Raw genomic sequence first — 27,789 nt, 5'->3', positions numbered from 1 at the left:
AGGCAGTAATTTTTGGAGTGAAGTGGCCTTCCAGGCTTTGATTTTTGGAATTAAGTCGCTTTCCAGGCATTGGAAAGGAGTTGCTTTCTAGGCATTTATTTTTGGAATGATGTTGCTTTCCAGGCACGGGCTTTGGAATGAAGACGCTTCTCAGGAACTGATTTTGGAACGGAGTTGCTTTCCAGGCATTGATTTTGGGAATGAAGTTTCTCTCCAGGCGTTGATTTTTGGAATGACTTTGCTTTCCAGGCATTGGTTTCAGGAAAGTTTTTGGAATGAATTTGCCTTCCAGGCTCTGTTATTTGGAATGAAGTGGCTTTCCAGGCCCTGATATTTGGCACGAGGTCGCTTTCCAGGACGTTAAGTCTATGACGTCAGTAATCTAGAAGCGTAACCTTCCAGGAAGTCATTAATTGTTTTTTTATGAAAGATCCAGTTCAGATTCCAGGAAGAATTGTGTCATTATTCGTAACTTTTATGGAAAGATCAGTTCACTTTTGAGACCTGTCATACGCACCTGTCATTTTTTATCAAGATTAATCTTCAGGTTTCATTAAAAAACTACAATTTAAAATGAAAGGGTGTTAACTACACCAGGAAAGGGGGTTTCCATACCTTCGCGATTTTGTTGAGGACTTTTTACCCCGATGACATTTTAATGAACCGCTAATGAGGTCCGTTAATTGCTCTCCTTGCTTTCTGTAAAGACTGGATTGAACTCTTCTGATGTAAACTTCTTTGATGCGAGAGTCTGACCTTCACGGGACAGTTTCTCTCTCTCTCTCTCTCTCTCTCTCTCTCTCTCCTCCTCTCTCCTCTCCTCTCTAGTTTTTCTCTCTCTCTCTCTCTCTTCTCCTTCTCTCTCTCTCTCTGTTTCTCTCTATTGTTTTCTATTTTTATTTTGACTTTTTCTCTCTGGCGTTTCTTTTTCTTTTATTTTTGTCTATGATACCCATTTATTGTTCTATATCTATTAATTGGAACCTCTCTCTCCGGCGTTTCTTTCTTTTATTCTTTTTGCCATTTTTATGTAACCATTTATTGTTTTATATCTATTCATTGGAAGGTAATTATATGTAGCATTTTCATTTTTTTTTTTTTTTTTTGCACCTTTGCCTATTTTCAAGGTCACAGGTCAGTTGATTGACCAGAATATGAGCATTTTTTTCTTGCGCTCTCTGACACTAATAATCATCAGAGGTCCCATGGTCTTCAGAGTCTTCGTAATGCCTTATCATAATTGAGCTAAGTAGAATTACTCTTAAGTGTGTTGGTGAGTAATGTTACTGGATTAAAATCTATGGTCCAATAGTGCCTTATTTCACCAATGAAAATTAAAATAAATACGCCATATTTTATTAGAAATAATTTTTCTGTAGTGTTTAACATGCACAGTATTTATTTCCTACATTTTTATCCTAATAAATAAATCATAAATATCCAATCCTAAAATCCCTGCATCTTTAACTCAACGTGAAACACCTTTTTAGGCTAAACATTTCCTAAGAAATTTGTACGCTTACTCCCCGGGACATATTTTCCAAAAATAATTTAATTTTCCAAAGCTAATTGATGGGTCATTTGATTTTCTAAAGATAATTGATGGGTAATTTGATTTTTTAAAGATAATTGATGGGTAATTGGACTTTCTAAAGATAATTGATGGGTAATTTGATTTTCTAAAGGTGATTGATAGGTAATTTGATTTTCTAAAGATAATTGATGGGTAATTTGATTTTCTAAAGGTGATTGATAGGTAATTTGATTTTCTAAAGATAATTGATGGGTAATTTGATTTTCTAAAGATAATTGATGGGTAATTTGATTTTCTAAAGATAATTGATGGGTAATTTGATTTTCTAAAGATAATTGATGAGTAATATTTTTTTTGAAAGAAATTTAATACATAGAATTAGGAGAAACCGGGAAGTATTGCCTAGGAGGATCATGAAATGTTTCCCAGAGATCAATGTTCAGGGAGATAATGAGATTTTGTCAAAAGTGCGTGTAGAGTTTAGGGTCGATCATCTAGAAATTAGTGCTCAGATCAGGTAGGTCATTAAGGGAAAACGGTATTAACTTTGGAAACATCGGATTAACAAGGAAATGTATTTATTGTATTTACACGTATATATATGTGTTTGTTGGTTTATTTTTTATTTTATTTCATCATTATCTGTTATAATCAGATACATTCTTTGGCTTTCTAAATCTCTCATGAAAAAAAAAAAAATTCTTTAAAAACTCATCTTTCGTAATCTCGGAAAATAAACAAATTTCTGAAACCTGAATTACACTTGAGAACGTCCCGTTAACAATGAAATTATTCCATTCACTAACAAATACATTAATTTACCCGTTATTTATTAAATTCTGATACATTCTTTGGTCTTCTAATTCTCTCGTGGGAAAGAGAAATGAGAAAAGTTTACTCTTGTAGACAGTTCTTTGTGTCCTCACTCCCAGATAACAAACAATCGTGGCGCAAGGTTCGTTATCTTTTTGTTTACCAAGTACTACAACAGATTAATGTTTATTGGTAAACCACTCGTGCGATAGGGCGAGATTGGTTGTGAGACGAAAAATGCTGACGCAGCGAAAGAGAGAGAGAGAAAGTCTCGCTAGTTTACGATGAATTTATGATTGTTGCTTGCAAAATGGTGGGTATACCAAATACTAATGTGGCGGACTTGTGTTGGGCTGCTATATGTAAGTTGCAGGTACAATAAATAGAGAGAGAGAGAGAGAGAGAGAGAGAGAGAGAAAGGTCTTCCTAGCATATTGTGAATGATACTTTTAAATAGATCTGGATATGTCAAATACTATGTTGGACATGTTTTTGGCTGCTGTCTGCAATCACTCCAGGAGAGAGAGAGAGAGAGAGAGAGAGAGAGAGAGAGAGAGAGAGAGAGAGAGAGGTCTTCCTAGCATATTATGAATGATACTTTTAAATAGATCTGGATATATCAAATACTAATGTGTTGGACATGTTTTTGGCTACTGTCTGCAAACTGCCGTCGCAATAACTCAGGAGAGAGAGAGAGAGAGAGAGAGAGACCTTCGCAGCAGAAGTCAAAGGCAATCCCGTCAATATGAACGTGCATATTGATCATCTGAGGTCCAATTGGGTCTTCAGATTACTTGAAGTTTAATCACGAAACTGAAAATAGAGACCAGAGGTTAGATTGAAATGCAATCGATGTTTACCTTTGCGTTTGGTCGTATTTACGACCAATAGGAATATTACTCGAGATGAGGTCTTCGCTACACAAAGCGGAGATATCTTTCGGCTTTCATATGATATGCTATGGATGCTATTGGAGGAAAACATTCTCTCTCTCTCTCTCTCTCTCTCTCTCTCTCTCTCTCTTGGGGGGTGATAATAAGGTTACTGATGCGTTTCATTTCTCCTTCCATTAGTCCTTGTGATGGTGATATTTTGCTGAACTGTATTTAAAATTAAAACTAACAGATGACCATATCTATATCATACCCTTACCCATATGTATATAATGCTCATGCCCATATCTGTAGTATCATACCCATACCCATATCTGTACCATACCTATACCCATATCTGTACCATACCTATACCCATATCTGTATCATACCCATACCTATACCATTCCTATGCCCATATCTGTATCATACCCATATCCGCACCATACCGATACCATAATGATATCAATACCCATATCTGTACCTTATCCATACCTATACCCATACCCATTCCTATATCCGTACCAGATCCATACACATACCCATATGTGTATCATACCCATATTCATACCATACCATACCCATACCCGCACTAGGGCTTCCCCGAGGTAGGCTAACACCGGGAAGGGCATCCCGATATTGGAAGAGGAAAATGAATCATTTGTCCCCGATAATACACAAATACATAACCAGGGTCGTGTTCAACAAATGCCACACACACACACACACACGTGAGTTCTCGTGTTCAGCGGTTCGAGCCAGTTAGACGACGAATTTCTTATCATCCAATATATTATATATATATATATATATATATATATATATCTATATATATATATATATTATATATATCTATATTATATATATATATATAGATATATATATATGCCCCCCATATATGATATATATATATATATATTATAAATAATATATGTATATGTAGTATAATAATATGGTAACTACTTATATTATTTCCGAGGGAGAGCGAATTGGATATTAAACGACATTTGTAGCTTAATGCGATTATTTATATTACAATACGTATATATATATACTATATATTATATATCATATATAATAGATATATATATATATATATATAATATATATGTAGTTATATATCTATGTCTCTACTTAATTATTTCCGAGGAGAGCGAATTGGATATTAAAACGACATTTGTACTTAACGCATGATTATATACATATACGTATATATATATATATGTATAATATATAATATATATATATATATTATATATATATGTGTATATATGTGTATATATATATATATATATATTATATATATATATATATATATATATTATATAGTCTGTGATATCTTTTATCTCCTTGTTCACAGAAAGTATCTTAATTTCAAGGTTTGTTATTTGACTACAACGTTGCAAGTGTGTGAATAATATTTCTGTTGTATATTTGCAATTCCTCCTGAAAAGAAAGAAGTGTAGTTGTATTTTGTTCATTTGCAAAAACGGGCAGTTGCTATCAGGCCAAGAATCGTGCAGTGTAATGGAATATTAGCACGGTAACGCTAATAGCGTAATAGACCGGTAATGTAATTATTAATGCATGTTTGGCTCTGGTATTAAGCCTCTGACAGTGGGCCTAGTTTGTATTTATATTTTTTATCTATTTATTATATTTTTCTTTTTTGCAACGGAAATGACTTAAGTATCAGATGTAGCCTTGTACAAAACTGATGAAGTTGTTAATTTAACTTATGTTGAGTCTCATTACCGTAGTCTTTTAGTTCGCAACTTATGTCATCAGACGCTTATTTATAAATAGCTTCTCATTACGTTTAATTAGTTTTTCATTAGCGTTTATGGTGCTTCAGTTATGCTTAAATCCTGGATGAAAACTCATAAACGAATCGATAGTGTTATTAATACATTAGGACGAGCAATATTTTTTTATTTTATTTTTTTTCTATAATGTTTATAGATAATTCGGTTTTCATCGAATTTGTAGCTAACAGTTTATCTGCTTTTTTTTCCAGTTAAGTTAACTAATGAGCAATGTTGATGGGAGATATCAATTTTTATAGATTTCGGGTAGCCACAGCGATTTTATTCTAAATTTATAATTTATATTTTTCTGTTTTACTAGAAATAAGGACGCTGTGTTACAGTAATATTTTTTAACCGATTTCACGATCGGATTTCTCACGCCTACCACTGTCTCGTTACTCTGCCTCTTCCGCCAAAATTATAGTACTTATTTATATTAACAGCTCTCATCTTAGGGCTGGCCCGAAGGATTAGATATTTTTACGTGGCTAGGAACCAACTGGTCGCCTGGCAACGGGACCTACAGCTTATTAGTGGGATCCGAACCGCATTATATCGAGAAATTAATTTCTGTCACCAGAAACAAATTCCTCTGATTCCGCGTTGGCCGAGCGGAGAATCGAACTTCTGACCACCGGTTTGGTAGTCGAGCTCGAAAACCACTCGTCCAACGAGGAACTATATATCTATATGATATATATCTAATATATATATATATATTCTATATATATCTATATATAGATTATCTATATATATATATATATATAAATATATATATATATAAATATAATATAATATACAGAATCATACATACGCGCAGAAAATACCGGCCGATAAACTCAGGAATCGTATTGCAACATAAGGTCGTGAACGTTGACGTGTGTTAACATAACACATAATAAGCGCCAAAGTGTCATGTGCAAAATTATTCAGTGCCAAACTGCCAACACACGGAAGACTCACAGAAACTTTTAGTCACCTGTTAGTTTTGACATCATATAATTTCCTCGTGTTACGTGGAATCCATCAAGCTCGCCCACGTAGCAGACTACGGCGAATAACGCCCAAAAGTTAAGTGGTAATGTAATAACAATAACATTACCTCAGTGGCGTGATCGGTACGGCCTTGGCCTATCACCTCGGTGGCTGCGAGTTCGATCTCGGGCATTTCACTGAAGAGTTAGATATGTGTATTTCTGGTGATAGAAGTTCACTCTCGGCATGGTTCGGAAGTCACGTAAAGCCGTTGGTCCCGTTGCTGAATAACCACTGGTTCCATGCAACGTAAAAACACCATACAAAAATAAAAGTAACAATAACAATAATAATGATATTGTACCTTGTATAAAGATAATATCTGTCTTCGTGTACGAAAACTTGAAGTATTATAAATCCGCGAAGGGTATCCTTATCGTTAGAAGTGAACGTCTTAGTGGTTTAATCTTGAGTCCGGTAGAGGACTCCGTCTTTTTGTGGTCACAAGTAATAATATAATAATAATAATGCTAATAGTAAATTTTTTTCTTTGGCCAATCACAGTTTTTATATTGTGGGGCTCCGGGTTGCATCCTTCCTCCTTAGGATTCCATAACTATTCTCACCATGTGCGCTGTTTCTAGGAGCACAAACTTGTGCATGAGTCCTGGAGCTACTTCGGCCTCTAGTTGTTCCAGATTCTTTTTCAGGGATCTTAGGATCGTGCCTAGTGTTCCTGTGATTATGGGTACAATTTCCACTGGCATATCCCATATCCTTCTTATTTCTATTTTCGGGTCTTGATACTTATTAATCTTTTCTTTTTCTTTCTCTGTAATAGTAATTATTATTATTATTATTATTCAGTAGGTGAACCCTATTCACGAGGAACAAGCCCAAAGGGGCCATTGACTTGAAATTCTAGCGTACAAAGAATATCAAGGCGTTCATTAGGAAGAATTACGAGGAGGTAATGTGAAATACAGAAAGAAGAGATCCCACTTATCAAAGAAGAAAACTAATTAATTAACAGATAAAAAAAATTAGTAAAATGCAGGAAAAATGGGATTAGGGTAGTAATGCATTGCATTTTCACTTGTCCTCGGAGGTCGACGGCACTGGCAGTTCTAAACCTGGAAGGATCACGTAAATTATGAATTGAAAAGAGTGGGTCTAAGTCGTCTTTAGGGATCAAGGAACACAGATACAGGGGGAGGATTCCAAAGCGTGGAGACCTTTTTATCTGTAATTTCTTTATCAAATTAAACAAGCGAGGTTGAAATGTAGAGCAGGACAATTAGATCAGGAGAATAATGAATAACTAATTTTCAACTTCAGTGTGTAACGAATGAAGGACAAAATAATGAAAGACATTATAAACCTCATTATTTCACTCAGTATATTTTCTGTTGCTGTAATTGACATAATGAACGAAGCTCTTGTCGTAAAAGTTGCACAGAGCTTAATAAGTGTCTTATTACGGTAATGAGTCTGCATGTTACCATAAATTATCTTTGCACATGTGCAGCTGCTCTGAAGTTTATTAAGTTCAGCTGTTTATGCGTAATATAACGTACCTTCGTGTTATTTGTTATCCGTAATTTTCTTAAGAGATATATATAGGTCATCTACCTCGGTATTTTTGGTGAAATGTGATTGGCGGACACGAGGGCGTGTCTTTTGACAATTTGATCAGTTGTATTTTAGCTCCTAAAGATCAGTGATCGATTATGATTATACACATACATAAATACACACACACACACACACACACACACGGGTTTACTGTGTATATATATATATATATATATATATATATATATATATATATATATATACATACATACAGTAAACGCATCTTTCTGTGTAAATAATATATACTATCTATATATATATATATATATATATACATAAACGCATCTTTCTGATATATATATATATATAGTATATTAAATAATATATATATATAATATATACATAACATACATACACAGTAAAACCATCTTTCGTGGTCCATGCGACAGCCACAGATGATATCCATCCCATTTCACTAAATGATGAAGGTCGTACCCTCTGGTCTCATCCAAGTATAATATTACCCTCATTTGACTTCAAACTTTGCTTTCTTGTTACTCCTCTTTCAAGAATTCCACCTAAAGCTAACGAACTTAATGATCAGCAAACTAATGAGATATTTCTTTCGTCCGGTTTTATATCAAGTTCCTTTGAAGGTCGTGCAATTTAGTGACGTTTTGAATCTGGTCAACCTTATTATTGTTATTTTTCTGTCTCAGTCATCCTATTCGACTGGGTGGTTTTTATAGTGTGGGGATTCCGGGTTGCATCCTGCCTCCTTAGGAGTCCATCACTTTTCTTACTATGTGCGCCGTTTCTAGGATCACGCTCTTCTGCATGAGTCCTGGAGCTACTTCAGCATCTAGTTTATCCAGGCTCCTTTTTAGGGATCTTAGAATACTGCCTAGTGTTCCCATGATTATGGGTACAATTCCCACCGGTATATCCCATATCCTTCTTATTTCTAGTTTCAGGTCTTGATACCTATCGATCTTTTCTCTTTCTTTCTCATCTACTCTGGTGTCCCATGGTACTGCGACATCGATGAGTGATACTTGCTTCTTGGTTTTGTCAATCAGCGTCACACCTGGTCTATTGGTATGCATCATCCTGTCTGTTCTGACACCATAGTTGTTGTTATTATTATTATTATTATTATTATTATTATTATTATTATTATTATTATTATTATTATTATTATTATTATTATTATTATTATTATTATTATTATTATTATTAAGAAAATAACCCTACTCATGTGGAACGAACCGACAGGGGCCAGTGACTTGAAATTCAAGCTCTCAAAGAATATGGTGTTCATGTGACATAGTATGAAATCACTTAAAAAAATATCTTATTCATTGCAGGCCTGGAATGCTTTTCCAAAATGCTGACAATTTTGGAAGGTCGTCAGAGATTAAAGCCATTTGTTCAAGATTTTTAAAACTTTAGATTTTTTCTGAATTCGACATTAAATCCCTTCGTCCTTTATACTTAACAAAGACAACTGCAATTTTAGGATGACCTCGATATTGAAGCTATTTTAAGATATTTCATTTTAGATTTTTTATTGAAATCGACGTTATATAACTTTTTCCTCCTTACTTAATAAAGACGACAACTGCACACTTTCTTTCCAGGAGCCATGTCATCCATGCCGACGGCTCTCCTGAGGGCGCTGACCGCCTGGAATCGCCCCCGACAACGGCGTAGCAGGGAAACCGAAGCTGCTACCTCCTCCTCCTCCTACAGGTTTCATTACCTGCAGGAGCTCCTGGTAAGTCCTATTTTGAGTCTTCTGTAGGGAAAGGGTAGAAGGACGAGTGGATGATTCAGCTTATTTTAGGGAATACACAGAAGAATCATTCAGCCGCTTAAACTTGGTTAAGGCCTGTAGGACAAGTACATAACGTTAAAAGGTAAGGCAGAATACTGTGATTTATTAATATTATTATTATCATTTATTTGAATTTTTTATTTATTTATTCTTTTTTTTATCTATCACAGTCCTCCAATTCGACTGGGTGGTATTTAAAGTGTGGGGTTCCGGGTTGCATCCTGCCCCCTTAGGAGTCCATCACTTTTCTTACTATGCACGCTGTTTCTAGAAGCACACTCTTCTGCATGAGTCCTGGAGCTACTTCGGCCTCTAGTTTTTCCAGATTCCTTTTCAGGGATCTTGGGATCGTGCCTAGTGTTCCTATGATTATGGGTACAATTTCCACTGGCATATCCCATATCCTTCGTATTTCTATTTTCAGGTCTTGATACTTATTATTATTATTATTATTATTATTATTATTATTATTATTATTATTATTATACAGAGGATGAACCCTCTTCATATGGAGCAATCCCATAGGGCCCACTGACTTGAAATTCAAGCTTCCAAAGAATATGGTGTTCATTTGAAAGAAGTAACAGAAGGTATTAGGAAATACAGAAAAAGGGATCATTTGTTAGGGAAGGAAAAATTAATGAACAGATTAATTCATGAATAGATAAAAATGTAAGTCAATTATAAAAAAACTAAAAGCGTAAGGGAGGCTCATTTGGTCTTATTATAGTCATTTAAGAACTGCTGTGTTTGTTTATGTAATTGAACAGAATTGTTACTGACCTTACCCAAAAGCGTATATACAGGAAGCATATTCATATTATAGTTATGCATAGTGAAGAGTATCCTATACCTAACATATAAGGCTCGTGAAAGTTATGCATAATAGACGTAATATTATTATATGTCAGCGTTTGAGCTGTACACTATTTCTTTCTTGACTTTGTAATGGAAAAGCTTATGAAGGGAAGATTGCCCTCAACAGGTCAAGTGATTAATGAAATGTTGTGAAAGTAGAATTCCGTATTCTGAAGTAATGGTGATGAAGATTGAATTACCGGAAAGGTAGGATCTATATATATATATATATATATATATATATATATATATATATATATATAATATATATATATATATATACATATATATATATATATATATATATATATATATATATATATATAAACAGGATGGAGAAAAGCCAGCGTAGCATCATATATTTATGTCCAAATTTTCGAGACTTTGGGTCTCATCATCAGGGCTGTAAAATATGCAAGATATACAGCCCCGATGATGAGACCCAAAGTCTCGAAAATTTGAACAATAAATATATGATCAGGGCTGTATATCTTGTATATTTTACAGACCTGATGATGAGACCCAAAGTCCCAAAAATTTGGACAATAAATATATGATGCTACGCTGGCTTTTCTCCATCCTGTTTATATTGAATCTACAGCGTTCCAGATGCCCCAACCTTTATATATATATATATATATATATATATATATATATATATATATATATATATATATATATATGAGTATGTATGTATGTATGTGTGTGTATGTGTGTGTGTAATTTCCTTTTGTTATGCCAGAGGGTTCACGGTTGTTGAAATTCATAACGTTTTTATGATAACAGTTCGTTTTGTGAAATATAAGTCAGTTGACTTATGTTCCAAATTAAAACGAAGGTCCCTGATATGCTTAGGTCATTGCGTGTCGTTTGCTCTTCTTTCAAACGTATGTTTGAGAGTCTCTCTCTCTCTCTCTCTCTCTCTCTCTCTCTCTCTCTCTCTCTCTCCTCTCTCTCTCTCGTCTCTCTCTCTCCTTCTCTGTGTGTGTGTGTGTGTGTGTGTGTGTGTGTGAAAAGATCCACCCGGAAAGGGCCTCATAATGGAGCAAATTAATATAAATAGAGGCTCTTCATCGGAAGTTGCGTGGCAATACCTTCATGTCAAACCCTCTAGAGAGAGGCGATTAGGCTGCGAGTGCTGTCGAGGGAAATTAATATAATTAAACTGAATGCCTGGCTTGTTATCTCCTTCCAATAACATAAAGATATGTGGGTGTATCCATTACGAAGTCGTCTATAGGGATATCTGTGCTGACCACGACTGCCTGACACGAAAGCTTATAGAGCAAAAGGCGGATATGTATGTAGGCGACATTAGTTTATGTAGTTTCCATATATATTTCTAACTAGATCCATATTTTCTCATATATTTCCATGTTTGTTTAGATCTGTAGGTTATGTATTGTGTGAGCTTCCAAAAATGTGTAACGTAACATAATGCTTCATCATCATCATCATCATCATCTGTTTACTGACCAATTAGAGGAGGTCGTTCAACCTGGTAGACTATGGAACGGAAAGTGCGTGTATCGACCATATAGATATTTTCCCTGACTGATTTTTTGTTTATTTCGAGTAAATTATTTCGTAAGAAATCTTCATTTGTTGCCGCTCTATGAACCCATTTTAATCGAAATGTTTATTTCGTTAAGACTTCTCTCTCTATAATACAGCCCAGGTGCCTTTTGAATCTGATGATCCTGACGAAGGCACCTGTAAGTAAGAACCTTTAGGAATGCACAGCTACGTCTTCAGGATTCCAAATCTAAGGACCTTGAGGTTTACGACTCCAGGATTCTAAATCAACGGACCTTTATGGTTATGACTTCAGTATTCTAGATCAAGGGACCTTGAGGGTTACGACTCCAGGATTCTAAATCCTCGGATCTTTAGGGTTATGACTCTAGTATTCTAGATCAAGGGACCTTTAGGGTTACGACTCCAGGATTCTAAATCATGGAACCTGTAGGGTTACGACTCCAGAATTTTAAATCTAGGGGCCTCCATGATGAGGATTCTAGGCCAGTGACTCACGGTTAAGGCTATACAGTTACGCGGCCATGGTTATGCAATTTGTGACGGAAATTTGAAGTGGCCGAACCCCTGGGGGTTTAGGGGTTGACCGTGATGGGTCCCTTTCATTAATACTAATGGCTCTGTCCACAGAGATGCTCTTCAGGCCGGCGGCACCCATTAGGGGCCCGCGTTGTACCCCCCGTCGATAGATTAAAGGAGGCAAAAGGGGTACGTATGTATCTGGAGCAATTAAACGCTTTTTTCCGGGGTAGATCAAACAGGTGAAGGTCCCTTTGAATTGAATGAGTCAAGTACTCACTCTTGTCAGCAAACGCGCGTAATTACTGAATGGCTAAGTGAATACACAGTGGGCGTGATGTTGTCCCTTCTCTCACTCTCTCTCTCTGCCATTCTCTTTATCGATCTGCGATCCTTTTAAGGTCGGTGTTTATTAACCTTTCCCTGTGGAGAGGTCTGAAGGCGCCACCTTCTCGTGTTTTAAATGTCCCAGTTAGTTTGGAAGTCACTGACGCTGTGGTTGGCTGCGTGACTGACTAAACCTTTCGCCCCTCTGCTGCTGCGAAGCTGTGGTTTCTCAGTTTGACGCGCCATGAGTTTTTACGGATCGTCAAGTTGTTCGTGTTGGCCGATGTGAGTTGAGTGGCTTATTGTATTTCGTGTTATTAGGCATTACACTGCCCTCAGGTGCTCTTCGCCAAATTGTAACGATTTGTCAAGTGTAATAGTGTTGTTGATATTCATATATATTATATATTTTCATTTATTTGCCCATTCCGTTGGTTTTGAGAAAATGTTGCTGGCCCCAGCTCATAATACGATCCACAACAGTCTTCTAACTACCAGATATAACAATGCAACTCTTAGATAAAAAAGGTACAATAACAAAAAGTTTACCAAAGTTTCAAAGACGCTAACAAGAGACTCTGGGTCACTTGTTAGCGAGGCAAGTGTCACAACACACACATGAAAGACACATACACACACACACATCACACACACACACACACACACACACACACACGGAAACAATATAATCAGTTTTGGGATAATAGTGCGTCTAGCGAAAGTATTTTGTTTTGTAACGTTATCGTAGTGGTATACAAAATAAAGTATTCGGTAGAAGTGCTTCATCCAAGTGTGCCTGAATTATGTTTATATATATATATATATATATATATATATATATATATATATATATATATATATATATTATATATGTGTGTGTGTGTGTGTGTGTATGTGTGTGTTGTTTTTTGTTTGTTTGCATGGAACCAGTGGTTATTCAGCGACGGGACCAACGGCTTTACGTGACTTCCGAACCACGTCGAGAGTGAATTTCTATCACCAGAAATACACATCTCTCACTCCTCAATGGAATGGCCGAGAATCGAACCCGCGACCACCGAGGTGAGACGCAAACACCATACCAACCACGCCACCTACGCGCTTGTGTGTGTGTGTGTGTGTATGTTTGTGCGTGTGTTTGTGTGCATATGTATGTATTTTGTTTAAAATTATACTATATATATATAAATTATATGCTTTTATTAATAAAACACTTCAGATAATGCAGTTAGATCATACCAAGTTCTCCTTCAAAAGTCTGCAAAGACAATATATTTATCATGTTGACTTATTTACCCTGAGAGGTCTTAAACCTATCTCGTTGGCCAAGCGCTGGAGAGTCTCTGTGTTTGATGTCAAAGGTGGGTTCCTTTACTCCATTATTTAAGAGCCCAAAAACTTCTTCTGTGTGTGTGTGTGTTTTTTATAACTGAAGTCAAGGTTTTTTATGTTTAAGGTCTTTGAGTTGTGGCAGAAATTGAGAGTATAATTGTTTGTTTTTGGTTATGGCCAGGTTTTTTCCATTATCTTGTCTAAACTTATTTATTTGTTTTCAAGGAAAAATGTCCGACTACTACTACCATACTACACACACACCCACATACATACATATATCCATACATACATATATATATATATATATATATATATATATATATATATATATATATAGCTCACTTAATGACCAGAAATATTAAATATAGCCTTTTTCATCCTCTTGTGTTTTAGCTCGAAAAGTACTGAGTGCTTCAGTGGAATAGCTGGTCTCCTCCCTAACATATCATGAGAAAATACTGTCGCGTTGTGATCAAAATGGTGTATTACCTAGAGCAATCGCATTACGTAATTACGGGAAATACTTTCCTGGTAATTCCTGTCCTGTGCGTGTTTGAATATAATATTGGATGGTTTCCTGTAATTTTTAATGTATCTTGGTATTCATTTAATTTTTAACACTTCATGATTATAATCATGATAATGTGATTTTATTTAATTTTTTTTCTTTTGTCAAACTTCACGAAGCAGATACAGACTTTGATGAAAAAGCAAAGATATAAATAATTTCGATTACATTAGGCCACCATTTTCTTTAATTGACTCCGTTTTCTATAATACATACAAATTTCTTTTCTAGCATTTCTAGAAGAATTGAATAATTTTTTAAGACACTTCCTCTTCTCTATCATTTTAGTGTTCAATTATTGTTTATTTTCGCACATTTTTAAACATTTCTCATTATACAACACTTTTCGTTGTTTTAAAGACGTGTCAACTGCCTTCAAATTTCGCATAAAATTTCATTAGCGAGAAACATCTCAGTCTTGTCAGAATTTGACTAAAGGTGTTGGTCTCGCATCGTAAATTATATCTAAACGACTCTTTAGGATACTTGCTTTTTATCGTGTGATCTACACTACTGCTAACACTACTACCACTATTATTATTATTATTATTATTATTTTTTTTTTTTTTTTTTTTTTTTTTTTGCTCTATCACAGTCCTCCAATTCGTCTGGGTGGTATTTATAGTGTGGGGTTCCGGGTTGCATCCTGCCTCCTTAGGAGTCCATCACTTTTCTTACTATGTGTGCCGTTTCTAGGATCACACTCTTCTGCATGAGGCCCGGAGCTACTTCAGCCTCTAGTTTTTCTAGATTCCTTTTCAGGGATCTTGGGATCGTGCCTAGTGCTCCTATGATTATGGGTACGATTTCCACTGGCATATCCCATATCCTTCTCATTTCTATTTTCAGATCTTGATACTTATCCATTTTTTCCCTCTCTTTCTCTTCAACTCTGGTGTCCCATGGTATTGCGACATCAATGAGTGATACTTTCTTCTTGACTTTGTCAATCAACGTCACGTCTGGTCTGTTTGCACGTATCACCCTATCCGTCCTGATACCATAGTCCCAGAGGATCTTTGCGTGATCGTTTTCTATCACTCCCTCAGGTTGGTGCTCGTACACATTATTACTGCAAGGTAGCTGATGTTTCTTGCACAGGCTCCAGTGGAGGGCTTTTGCTACTGAATCGTGCCTCTTTTTGTACTGGTTCTGTGCAAGTGCCGGGCATTCGCTTGCTATGTGGTTTATGGTTTCATTTTTCGTATTGCACTTCCTACATATGGGAGAGATGTTATTTCCATCTATCGTTCTTTGAACATATCTGGTTCTTAGGGCCTGATCTTGTGCCGCTGTTATCATTCCTTCAGTTTCCTTCTTTAACTCTCCCCTCTGTAGCCATTGCCATGTGTCATCACTGGCTAGTTCTTTAGTCTGTCTCATGTATTGTCCGTGCATTGGTTTGTTGTGCCAGTCCTCTGTTCTGTGTGTCATTCTCCTGTCTCTGTATATTTCTGGGTCTTCGTCTACTTTTATTAGCCCTTCTTCCCATGCACTTTTTAGCCACTCGTCTTCACTGGTTTTCAGATATTGCCCCAGTGCTCTGTTCTCGGTGTTGACGCAGTCCTCTATACTTAGTAGTCCTCTCCCTCCTTCCTTTCGTGTTATGTATAGTCTGTCCGTATTTGCTCTTGGGTGTAGTGCTTTGTGTATTGTCATATGTTTCCTGGTTTTCTGATCTATGCTGCGGAGTTCTGCCTTCGTCCATTCCACTATTCCTGCGCTGTATCTGATTACTGGCACTGCCCATGTGTTTATGGCTTTTATCATATTTCCGCCGTTGAGTTTTGACTTGAGTATTGCCTTGAGTCTCTGCATATATTCTTTCCTGATCGTGTCCTTCATCTCTTGGTGTTTTATACCCCTCCTTCCATTATTCCCAGGTATTTGTATCCTGTCTCATCTATGTGTTTGATGTTGCTCCCATCTGGTAGCTTTATCCCTTCAGTTCTCGTTACTTTGCCTTTTTGTATGTTGACTAAGGCGCATTTTTCTATTCCAAACTCCATCCTGATGTCCCCAGATACAATCCTTACAGTCTGGATTAGGGTATCTATTTTCTTGATGCTCTTACCATACAGCTTGATGTCGTCCATGAACATCAGATGGTTGATTCTGTTGCCTCTTTTCTTGAGTTGGTACCCGGCATCCATCTTCTGTAGTACTTTTGTCATGGGAATCATGGCTACTACGAAGAGTAGTGGGGACAGTGAGTCGCCCTGGAAGATCCCTCTCCTGATATTAACCTCTGCTAGTCTTATTCCAGAGCTTGTAAGTATTGTATTCCAGTTGCGCATTGTATTTTTGAGGAAGCTGATGGTGTTTTCCTCTGCCCCATATATTTTCAGGCATTCTATTAGCCATGTGTGTGGTATCATGTCGAAGGCTTTCTTATAGTCTATCCATGCCATGCTTAGGTTGGTTTTCCTTCTCCTACTGTTCTTCATTACCATTTTGTCTATCAGGAGCTGGTCTTTTGTGCCCCTACACTTCCTTCTGCAGCCTTTCTGTTGGTGGGGGACGGTGTTTGTCTCCTCTAGGTAATTGTATAGCCTTTCACTGATGATACCTGTTAGTAACTTCCACATTATTGGTAGGCAGGTGATAGGCCTGTAGTTACTGGCTATATTTCCCTTACTCTTGTCTTTTTGTATTAAGGATGTTCTTCCTGTGGTCATCCATTTAGGAGCATGGTGATTTGAGATACAATGCTGGAGTTGTTCTGCTATTCGTGGGTGTAGGGCCTTGAAGTTTTTGAGCCAGTATCCATGGACTTCATCGGGACCTGGGCTTTCCAGTTTGGCATTTTCTTTAGTTGGTGTCTGACTGTGTCTGTCGTGATCTCTGTGAATCTTTGTTTTATTCTCCCTGTTTCTTCTTCCTTGACTTCCTGGAGCCATGTTGCATGTTTGTTGTGTGATACCGGATTACTCCATATGTTTTCCCAGAGTCTCTTACTTGGTTCGGCTTCAGGAATTTCTGGGTGGTTGTCTTCCCCTCTTAGTTGGCTGTATAGTCTTTTCTGGTTGGTTCCGAATAGTTTGTTCTGTTGGTATCCCTTATTCCTGTTCATGTACCGTTGGATCTTATGTGCTTTGGCCTTAAGCCTCTGTTTTACATCTTCTATTGTGTTGTTTAGTCCCCTCTCTTGTACTTTGTATTTCTCGTTGAGTTCCTCCTTTGTTTTCTTGCTTCTAAGCCTTTTTTCCGCCATCTGTTTCAGTTTACTCAAGTCAGATCTCATCACCATGATTTGCTTTTCCAGGCGCCTTTTCCAAGGAGGTTGCTGTTTTGGTTTCTGTTGGGTTGGTTGTGCTGGTGGTGTTGGTGTTCGAATCCCCATCAGTTCTGCTACTAATCTTGCTCCTGCATATACCAAGTTATTTGTTTCTGTGATACTGGTGGTGTGTATTATGCCCATTATTTCATTGACCTCACTTGTTTACTCCCTTAATTTCTTGGTGTTGTAGGCTTTCATGGAGGGGATCTTTGTTCTCTCTGTATCTGGCTCCATCCATTGTAATCTTTTTCTACCCATTACCGTCCTCTCTGTTACTTCGTCGGTGTTTCTTCGTGTGTCGTTGTTTGATACCTCATCCTCCCTGTCGTCTTCTGTGGCATCGTCTCTCAGTTCGTCTTCGTGTAATTCGTTGTCGTGTGACATTTCCCTTTCCAGTTCTTCTTTTTCTGTTGGGGAGAGCCAGTTCTTTTTCTTTATGTTCCTTACTTGGTCTGCCAGCCTCTGCTCTGTTTGGGGGGTGTTATTCCTCTCATTCCAGATGTTGACCAATCTTCTTCTATATCCTCTCTCCGTCGGGTTGCTTCTGATGTAGCATCTCCATATTTCCTTATTTTCTTCTCTTGTCCATTTCTTCCTTTTTGCTTCTGTAGCTCCAATCTCAGGCTGTTGATTATTATTATTATTATTATTATTTTATTATTATTATTATTATTATTATTATTATTATTATTATTATTATTATTATTATTTTAAAACACTTATAGTAGCGAGTCTCAAAATTGGGGAACAAATCCATTTGTGTATCGGTACAAATATATATGTGTACTGTTCCATAACTGGATTTATTCTTCATTATTATTATTATTATTGTTATTATTATTATTATTATTATTAAGTTGGAATCACAAAATGGTTGGAACGCTTGGAGGATATCTCTCTCTCTCTCTCTCTCTCTCTCTCTCTCTCTCTCTCTCTCTCTCTCTCTCTCTCTCTCACTCACCACACACAGGTGATACGAAGGGTCAGTTCATTTTTGAGGTGTGTTAATGAACTCATTTTATTTTTTAAGAATATCGACGTAATATTGAACCCTTGTTTGACTTTGAACTTTACTCTCAAAGATGTGTTTTTGTCGTGGGTCCTTTGCAGACAGCTATTACAGCTAATTGGTTTGAGCTGAACTCGGCTTTGATTCTTTACTGAATTAGTTATGGGATCTTGTGCGTCCAGGTACTAAAATGAAGTCCCATTTGTATGTAGATTACGTCAGAAGTGAGCAATTAATAGATCACGTAAAAATAGTATTCAGTAATATCATGGTATGAGGAAGAGCTTTCTGTGTAAATATTCTTGAGACTGACAGTAAGCAGGGACACAAGTAGCTGTGAATATCCATATAGAGATTAAGAAGAGGAAAAGCCATTGGGAATCATTTTGAGGACAAGGTTACTTTTGAGTTAATATACCAGAATTTTAAGAATATAAACGAAAAGGTGGCAAGCAAGGGGATAATACAAAAACAGGGAATTTTGCGAAATATTTTCACACCAATATATGGTCCGATAGAAATGATTCGTGTTACAATGTTTAATCTGACTCACTCAGAGAGGTTTGGTAATGTTTTGAACTCTCTGCATCTCATTAGAGGCGAGTTCGAACCTGCTCGGAAGGCGATGTCTATTTCTCTAAATTACTCTCTTGGTTCTCGGCGTCGTTGTGATTTGTAGTGTCATGGACGTAACTGTGGGATAACTTAACTATAGTTAGTAGAAAATGGCTTATCTCAGTCTCTATGTTTACTAAACCATTTTACGTAACGATATTTCAGTTGACGGGACAGGGAGTTCCCTAATCTGACGATAGTTCCAGATTTCTTTCGGTCATTCTTAACATATCTCGTACTTACTGTTAAATGTATGCTATTAGGTGGGATTTATTTATTTATATGTATTGATTTTAAGTATTTAATAGTTTTAAACGATGATTCAAAGTAAAACTTAACTAGAGTAATTCGACCATCTCAAGATTTAATGACGAATAATAAAAAGAGCTTAAGTACGCTGCTCATTGGGGGCGTTTATGGTAGACCACGGTATACTCGGCTGGATTAGGTCAGGTTGAACGGTTCATCAGTGCACAAAGTCCAGTCAACATCGCATCAGAAATAGGACAAAGTCTGAGCTCTGTGAACGCGCCTCAGCTTTTATCTAATGCAGAATTACAACTCGCACTAACAACAAATATAATTATAGATTTGGTATAAAGTGACTGGAGGCATATTGTTTTTTTTTTTTTTTTTTCTATTTATTTATTTATTTTTTTTTTTTTTTTTTTGTGCCGGTCGTCAGCAAGTGAGAAATTATGCCATTCGTAATCGAAATGCCAAAAAGAAGGGGGAAAAAAAAGCAAGCTGATTAAGTTTAAAACAGTTTGTCGTCAATATGTGATGAATTCTCTGTGTCCTGTCGAAAAGCCAAAGAGGGAATTTAAAGCCATTTTTAACATCTCCAAATATTTATAAAAGTTTTCTTAATTGAAATACATATGAAAGGTTTCATAATTGAAATCCATTTTAGTCTCAAACACTTGCGTCTTTGTGTAGGTCACTGAAATTAAGCAACATTGAAAATAACGTCAGTTTAAGTTCTCCGTCAATAGCTAGTGCCGGCATTAAAAAAAAAAGAAGAAGAAGAAAAAAAAAGAGGCATTTATCTAACGTTACAGTCCCTCTAATTACGTTAAGCAAGCTCTTCAGAGACCTTTTGCGCATGATTGCCTATTGATCAACACCTTCACTGGACGCCTTTCAAAGCTTGCGCTGGTCATCACAGATCACATATATAGTCCTCAGTACAGGGCCAAGACCCGCAAACAATTGGGGGGTCCAGGTGGCGTTGCTTGCAGGCACCTCAATTTCTTCTTCTTCTTCTTCCTCATCTTCTTCATGATCGCCATTGGAAGCTGAACCTATCAGACGATTACGTTGCAAAGGCAAATCCCGTCTGCATCTACTGATAATACTTCTTTCCGTTTTCATTTGTTTTTGCATTGACTCTCAAGTTGGTAATGCTGCGTCTCCGCGTCTCTTCTTGGACATCATAAGAGACTTTTCGTTTTTTTTTTTACTTCTCTCTTTAGTTATTTATTCTATTTATACTTTGCTCTGTCCTTGAGCCATGAAGTGGAAAGGTCTCTTCCAGAGGCCGCCGACGAAGGTGTGGGCTTATTATGTCTTCAGTTCCAGTTTTTCCAAATACGAGGTAATATTTCAATTACATCATATATATATATATATATATTATATATATATATAATATAATTTTTTATTTATTATATATAAATTTTTTATTTACAATTTAAGTGATGTTATGTATGGGGATCTAGTATATATATAATTTTATTTATATATATTAATTAATAACTTTAATGACTATTAAATTTCTTATATAGATATATATTATATATATATAATATTATATATATAATAATTATTATATATTATATACTTATATATATATATATTAATATATATCTATATATTATATAGATAATATAATATTATTATATACATATACTTATATATATACTTAGATAATACTATAGATATAGATATATATATTATAATATAATATCTATATATTATCTTACAATTTAAGTCATGTATGTAAATGTAACATATGAGAGGGTGAGAGAGAAAGGAAAAAGGTAAGAACTGTGGAGGTAAGATAATAGGACACGATAAAAGCTGGCATATGTGGGGAGGAGGAGGGAGAGGGCTGGGCAAATCAGGAGTGTTAGTATTTGAAATAGCATGAGGAATGAGGTTGCTAGACCTATGCCCTTTTTAATCCCAGTTGCAACCACCACAGTCTCCCAACATCCAGCCACGCGATTCACTGTTTATGTGAAGAGAGGCACAATATATATATATATATATATATATATATATATATATATATATATATATATATATATATATATATCGTATTATTACACGCAGTAAAGGAAGTAGACCTCTTCACCAAATCCTGTTAAATTGAGTTTAAACAATTTTTCATTTAATTCTTTTCCCCTTAACGTTAATATGGAACAGTATTTGGCAAATGTTCGTATTAAGGGGGAAAATACAATAGCGTATTAATTAAAGAGTAGTAGATTGTACGGCAAGTGAAGGTAGTGAAACACGGTTGGATAAACCCGTAGAGAGAGTTTAACATCCTGTTTCAGCCAGATGTCACTGTGTCGTACTTATGAATTTTCTTTCGCTTGATGGAAATAAATATATATATATGTATATATATATATATATATATATAGATATATATATATATATATATATATATATATATATATATTTTAAGCGTATCTTTTCTTGTTGGGCAAAAGTGAAAACAAAAATGTAACTGAAAAAAAAATTAATATAGCGGCGTTTGAAACTTTGGTTCAGAGGAGATAAAAACAGTAAAAATCCTTTGTAGCGAGATTCTTCTTTTTGTGGATGATTGAAGAGCGGTCAGGCTTCGATTGGCGGTAGTTTGATAAGATTTATTTCGCTTTTCTGAGAAGAGAGAGAGAGAGAGATTAGTTTTTCACGATATTTTGTGTCTTAGCAGCTGAAATACACGCTAATAAAGATGTATGTATATATATTTTTTTACATTTTACATATATGTCGAAAGTTATACTTACGCGTACTTGTGAAAATCCGTTAAGAAGTGTTCCGAATATTTGCTTTTGTATAATGACATTTAATTCGATATGGACTTGAATCATTTCTGTTCTGGGATACCCTGTGCTAGGACATTGGTATACAGGAAAATTATCACCCCCCCCCCCCCCCCCCCCGTCACTTTACCCCAGAGGAAGTGAACCCCTAGTACGCATTCTGTTGTTATCGTTACTAGAATTTTATACTTCGGACGTAAATTTACTTATGTATTTTTGTTTACGAGATATTTATTGTATTTATGGCATCCAGTGACATCGCTCTAGAAGTGCAAGAATTAATTTAACAAATTAATTTATATTGCCCATCTTTATCTCGTTGCTGTTACCCCGTTTGCAATCCTCTCTCTCTCTCTCTCTCTCTCTCTCTCTCTCTCTCTCTCTCTCTCTCTCTCTCTCCTCTCTCTCTCTCTCTCTCTCTCTCTCTCTCTCAGCGAACTTTAAAGCCGTTGAATATGTAATAGGTCCTCGATGCCAGCATTGAACGTACATTAACAGCAGTGTATGGGTGTATTTGAATAACAATTGTCCAAACGTATATCGTTAATTGTGCGAATATCACTTGACCAAATTATCATGGACGTAAATAGGTAAAATTACTTTCCTTATTGTTCTTAATTGCCTTTGAGTATTGGGGTAATGGTGCTATAAATTCCTGGTTTTTTACCAGATGCGATCATTAACCTTATATATTCTACGAATATTCTGTGTGAATGTGGAGAGAAAAAAAGGTTGCGAATACGTAACTCTTTTTATTTATCATGGAAAGGTCGATAGCGTTAAATTCGTGTGTTTGAGATAAGAGATTCTATCTTGAATAAAGTGGAAGTTGAAATTAGCAAAACTATGGTTATTTGGGTGAATGAGATTTTATTTTTCTTCTTTTTGAAAGTTTGGCAAAAGAGGTTAGCACAGTTGATTTGCACAGGCGTCCATCCAAATGTCAATTATGATGGTAAGATTAGGCATAAGGTGATTCACGGACAGACAGTTTACATAACTCCCTTAATATACCAATCCTTTTAGGAGACAGATATTATATGAGACATTACATACAAGAGGTTTCTTTTTTATTATCCACAGGTAAATTAATCTCTCCAGCTCCTAAGATCATAGTAAACTATCTTGTCTAGTGGATTTTTTTTCAGTCCCGAGTCGAGATAATAAACAATTTATGTTCCTAATATTTTAGCTCAGACTTCCACCTTGCGTCTGAAAGGACACTTGTGAAACGTCTGCAAGTCTTATTAAAAGAATCAGACCACTGGGGGAAAGTAACTATATAAAGAAGTTATCTATTTAATGGATATCTGCGCCAAGCAATTCTATGTCAACAACGTTTAGATGATATCTTTTATGAATCATTCGAGTACCTTCCTTGTTGAGGTAGATGAATTATGAACCATACTATAACCTCGAAGAAATGGTTGTAGTTGCCTTGTTGGTTATACTGTTTATTAAACTCTTATGAAATTTGGCTATTGATATCAACTTTATAAGGATTTGTACTGGGAATTAGGGAGAAAAATTAGATCCTTTTCTAAGGAATTGTACTGGGAATTGGGAGGAAAATTAGATACTGTTTTTCCAGTGAAACTTAATTCTGTTTTCCATTGGGAAGGAATTTTGGAATGTTCGGTATTTATTTGTTCGATGACCGTTGCAACTACTGTTCAGCTGATAGGTAGCCATCTTTTACTTGTTGATATACAACGGGGATCTTGTAATTTGTCAACTTATCATTCTGAAGAGTTATAAATATACTATTTCTTTACTGAATTATAGTTCATGTTACATGTAATTTTTTTAAATAGTGTTAAATATTACAGTATATAAATTTTATTGTATTACGTGTAACATTTGTGATAGAATGTTGAACCTTTGTGACCAAGCAGAATATCATTATTGTCCGGATCTTCAAAAGTGGTCAAGTTAGTTTTATTCCATTCCACTTTTATTTTTGTCTGTTTATAAATTTGCGTTCTGTTATTTATCAACTTTTCATATCTACACTTAGTGACCAGGCAAAAAAAAACAATATTTCCAGGGTCATCAAAAGTGGTTAGATTAGTTATATTCTATTCCACTTTTATTTATTTCTGCCTATTCATATACTTGTGTCCTATTATTTATCATATTTTTTATTTCTAAGAGAAAATTCGAACTTGTGACTAGGCAAAAATATCCGTTTTTCAGATCTTCACAAGTGGTCAAGTTAATATTATTCTGTTCCGCTTTTATTGATTTTTGCCTATTTATACATTTTTTTTTATTATTATTATTACGTTCTTATATCTACAAATATCACATTTAAATTTTATTTCGTATTACGTGTGATTGTACTTTATATTGAACTTATGTTATCAGGTAAGTCATCAACATTTCCCAGGTCCTCAAAAGTGGTAAATTTGATTTTATTCGATTAAACTTTATTTATTTTTGCCTGCTTTTATATTCTTATCTATATTATTAAGTTGCTTAATTCTACAAATATATTTTTGTCACTTTATATATTTGTGTTCTGTTATTGTCAAGTTTTCCTATTCCTATAAATATCACATTTGAACTTTATCTCACCCAATTGCCAGCAAACCAAGAAAGACCCCGATAGCAATGGCGTGCCACGGGGTCGGGTCACCCCCGAATTCTCCAACGACGTCTGCCAGATGCTCGAGAGCCCTTACCGAATTCTCAAGGTAATTCAAAAGTTATTGAAGGCTGACGGCCAATCGATTGTCTCTTGTTCAATTCTGTTTCTTTTATGTTTAATAAATGGTCTTTTTTTTCAACGAAGGGGCCATTGTATTCTGTGGTGAATGTTTGTGTTGATATTTGTTTTGTATACGATGTAAACATTTAATTTTTTATGGTTGAGGGGTTGTTTATTTTTTTATTTTTTTTTTCTAACAGTTCCTTCGAAAGAAATTAGTTATATTTCTCTTTAAAAATAAGAGGTATATTGTTGAAAATAAGAGCCGCATTTTACGTTCAAAATATACCGTCTATCATTAAGCTGATTTTTGTTTTGCAGGGACTAAAAATGATCCATTTTTTTACGTTTCTTGAAGCAGCACTATTCCTTGTTTTAACATTTACTTTCAAAGTTTTGTTTTCTTTTTAAAAATAAGAGGTATACTGGCAAGTTTAATATCTAATCTTAATGTCAGATGGAGCTCGAAATGGTCCATAATCTGTAGGCGTGAATTTTGTTTTATGTAATATATATCTATATATTATAATTATATCAGATATATATATCTATATATATAAATATATATATATATATATATTATATATAATATAACATATATGTTTTAATTTATATACATATATATACATATATTTATAATATATACATATATCTATATATATAATATGTATATATACATATCATACATATGAATCTACATATATAATATATATATATAGATATATATAATATATATATAGTATATATATTATATATATATATATATATACTTTATACCACCTTTCTCTCTATTGTGGCTGACCTAGAATGACCTTGTAAATCAATTACGTCGAGATTTTCTCCATGAAATGTTGTAGCGTGCTTGCCAGTAGTTAGGTCAGGTCGTAAACGTTACCTCGGTAATTATATAGAATGATGCCTTACTAGGATTCACTAAATATTTTATTAATGTCAGTAAAGAGGATGTTTGAAACTTGAGCTTCTTAGAAAATTATTGGACATTTTGTGAGTATTATAATTTTAAGAATTATATGTTTGACTTCACTTATGTCGCGATAATCTTGAAAAAGAGGCTTGAACTCTTTCCTAGAAGGATTAACGGTGCTGTTTTGTTTTTAGTTCTGCCACGATCGACTCATTCTTTCATCTATTCATTGTATCGTTTATGTAATCATCATGACCTCCTGCATTGTAATTCCGAAAAGTTATTGGTCCATAAATGAAAATGCTGAAGTGCTCATTAAACCCGTTTTTCAATGAAAGCTAATCATCACTGCCATTACAGATTTGATATTAAGTCATTACGCAGGAGTGTTTATAGCTCTTGTGGTCTTAATATAGATGCTAGTGGCCCCTTTCATCATGGTATTGTCATGTCATGCACTTTAACCACACGAAGATTGTGCTGCTCTCAGTGATTTGTCTATATATATATATATATAATATATATATATATATATATATATATATATATATATATATATATATATACACTATATAGAAAGTTTAATCAAAGTAGGGTACCATCTTTCTTCCTTTGCAAAGCTTACGAGTAGACATTACTTTTCAGATTTTGAAACCCGATGGTAAAGGACCATTTGAAATGTATGAGTTACTATATTTATTTATTTGTTTATTTATTTATTTTGTGTATTAATTTTCTATGCATTTATTTATTCATTTATTTATTTATTCATTTGCCACAACACTGAGTGCTACCGGTTCTGTTCCAGATGGCGGCCAAGGGGGACGAATCCGAGATAGAGAGACTGTGCGTGGCGGATCGAACCCGTGTCCAGGTCCAAGACAGCAAAGGGTGGAACGCGGTCCACCACGCGGCTGCCCACAACCAACCCCTTTCTGTCATTCTGCTCTACAATCATGGCGCCGGTGAGTAAGCCTACGTTGTTTGTGTTGGTTTTGGAATGAGCTGGCGTTGCTTTGCACCAAGAGCCCTCTGCCAACACTGGGTCTTGCTCTTTACATAAAACTTGTTGCCAACACTGGGTCTACCTAGAGCCTCCTGCCAACGCCCTCTCTTGCTCCTTTCTTAGAGCCATCTGCTTACTGCCAACACCGGCTCTGGCTCTTTACCTAGATGTCAGTGGCAACAAACGGTCTTGCTTTGCGCCGTACACCAAGAGCTCTGTGCCAGCACAAACTCGTTTTGTTGTCCACCAAGAGCTAGTAGTACTATAGAGGACAAATGGCGCCCTGCCTTCATGTAGTTAATTCTATGAATTTTAGGCTGATTATAAAATAACAGATGTCTCATTTTGAATGTTTTTCCAGAATGCCTTTGAATATGCAGTTCCGTTTTTGTTCCGCTTTTGTTTCCTATCAGCTTGGTTAAATTTGGAAATGAAGGTCAATATAAATTGAATTATAAGATTATGCCCAAAGTCCAAGGATAAAGGTTCACTGATACTATAATAGATTTCCGTGGAAGTCACGTTAGCAGGTCTGCCAGGCTCTTGTCTACGATTGATTCTTCTCATTACTGTAATTAATAGCAACTTGCCTTTTGTACTTCCTCCCCCAACAAACCCCTCCACT

The 27,789-nt window shown here is 35.5% G+C and overlaps 1 protein-coding gene across 2 annotated transcripts in view; it reads left to right on the top strand.

Moving 5' to 3' along the window:
* LOC135207993 (transient receptor potential cation channel subfamily A member 1-like) overlaps positions 1-27,789 on the top strand; it is a 73,087-nt gene that overhangs the window by 23,520 nt on the left and 21,778 nt on the right. For both annotated transcript variants that reach the window (XM_064240080.1, XM_064240079.1), the window contains exons 3-5: positions 9,218-9,354; positions 25,112-25,219; positions 26,967-27,123. In XM_064240080.1, coding sequence (XP_064096150.1) covers positions 9,223-9,354; positions 25,112-25,219; positions 26,967-27,123 — 397 coding nt within the window. In that variant the 5' untranslated portion in view covers positions 9,218-9,222. The remainder of the gene's footprint in view (positions 1-9,217; positions 9,355-25,111; positions 25,220-26,966; positions 27,124-27,789) is intronic.

The sequence above is a fragment of the Macrobrachium nipponense genome, chromosome 34 (genome assembly GCF_015104395.2).
Source record: "Macrobrachium nipponense isolate FS-2020 chromosome 34, ASM1510439v2, whole genome shotgun sequence".
Lineage (NCBI taxonomy): Eukaryota > Metazoa > Arthropoda > Malacostraca > Decapoda > Palaemonidae > Macrobrachium > Macrobrachium nipponense.
The sequence above is the reverse complement of the archived record's forward strand: the minus strand, read 5'-3'. Positions and strand labels throughout refer to the sequence as shown.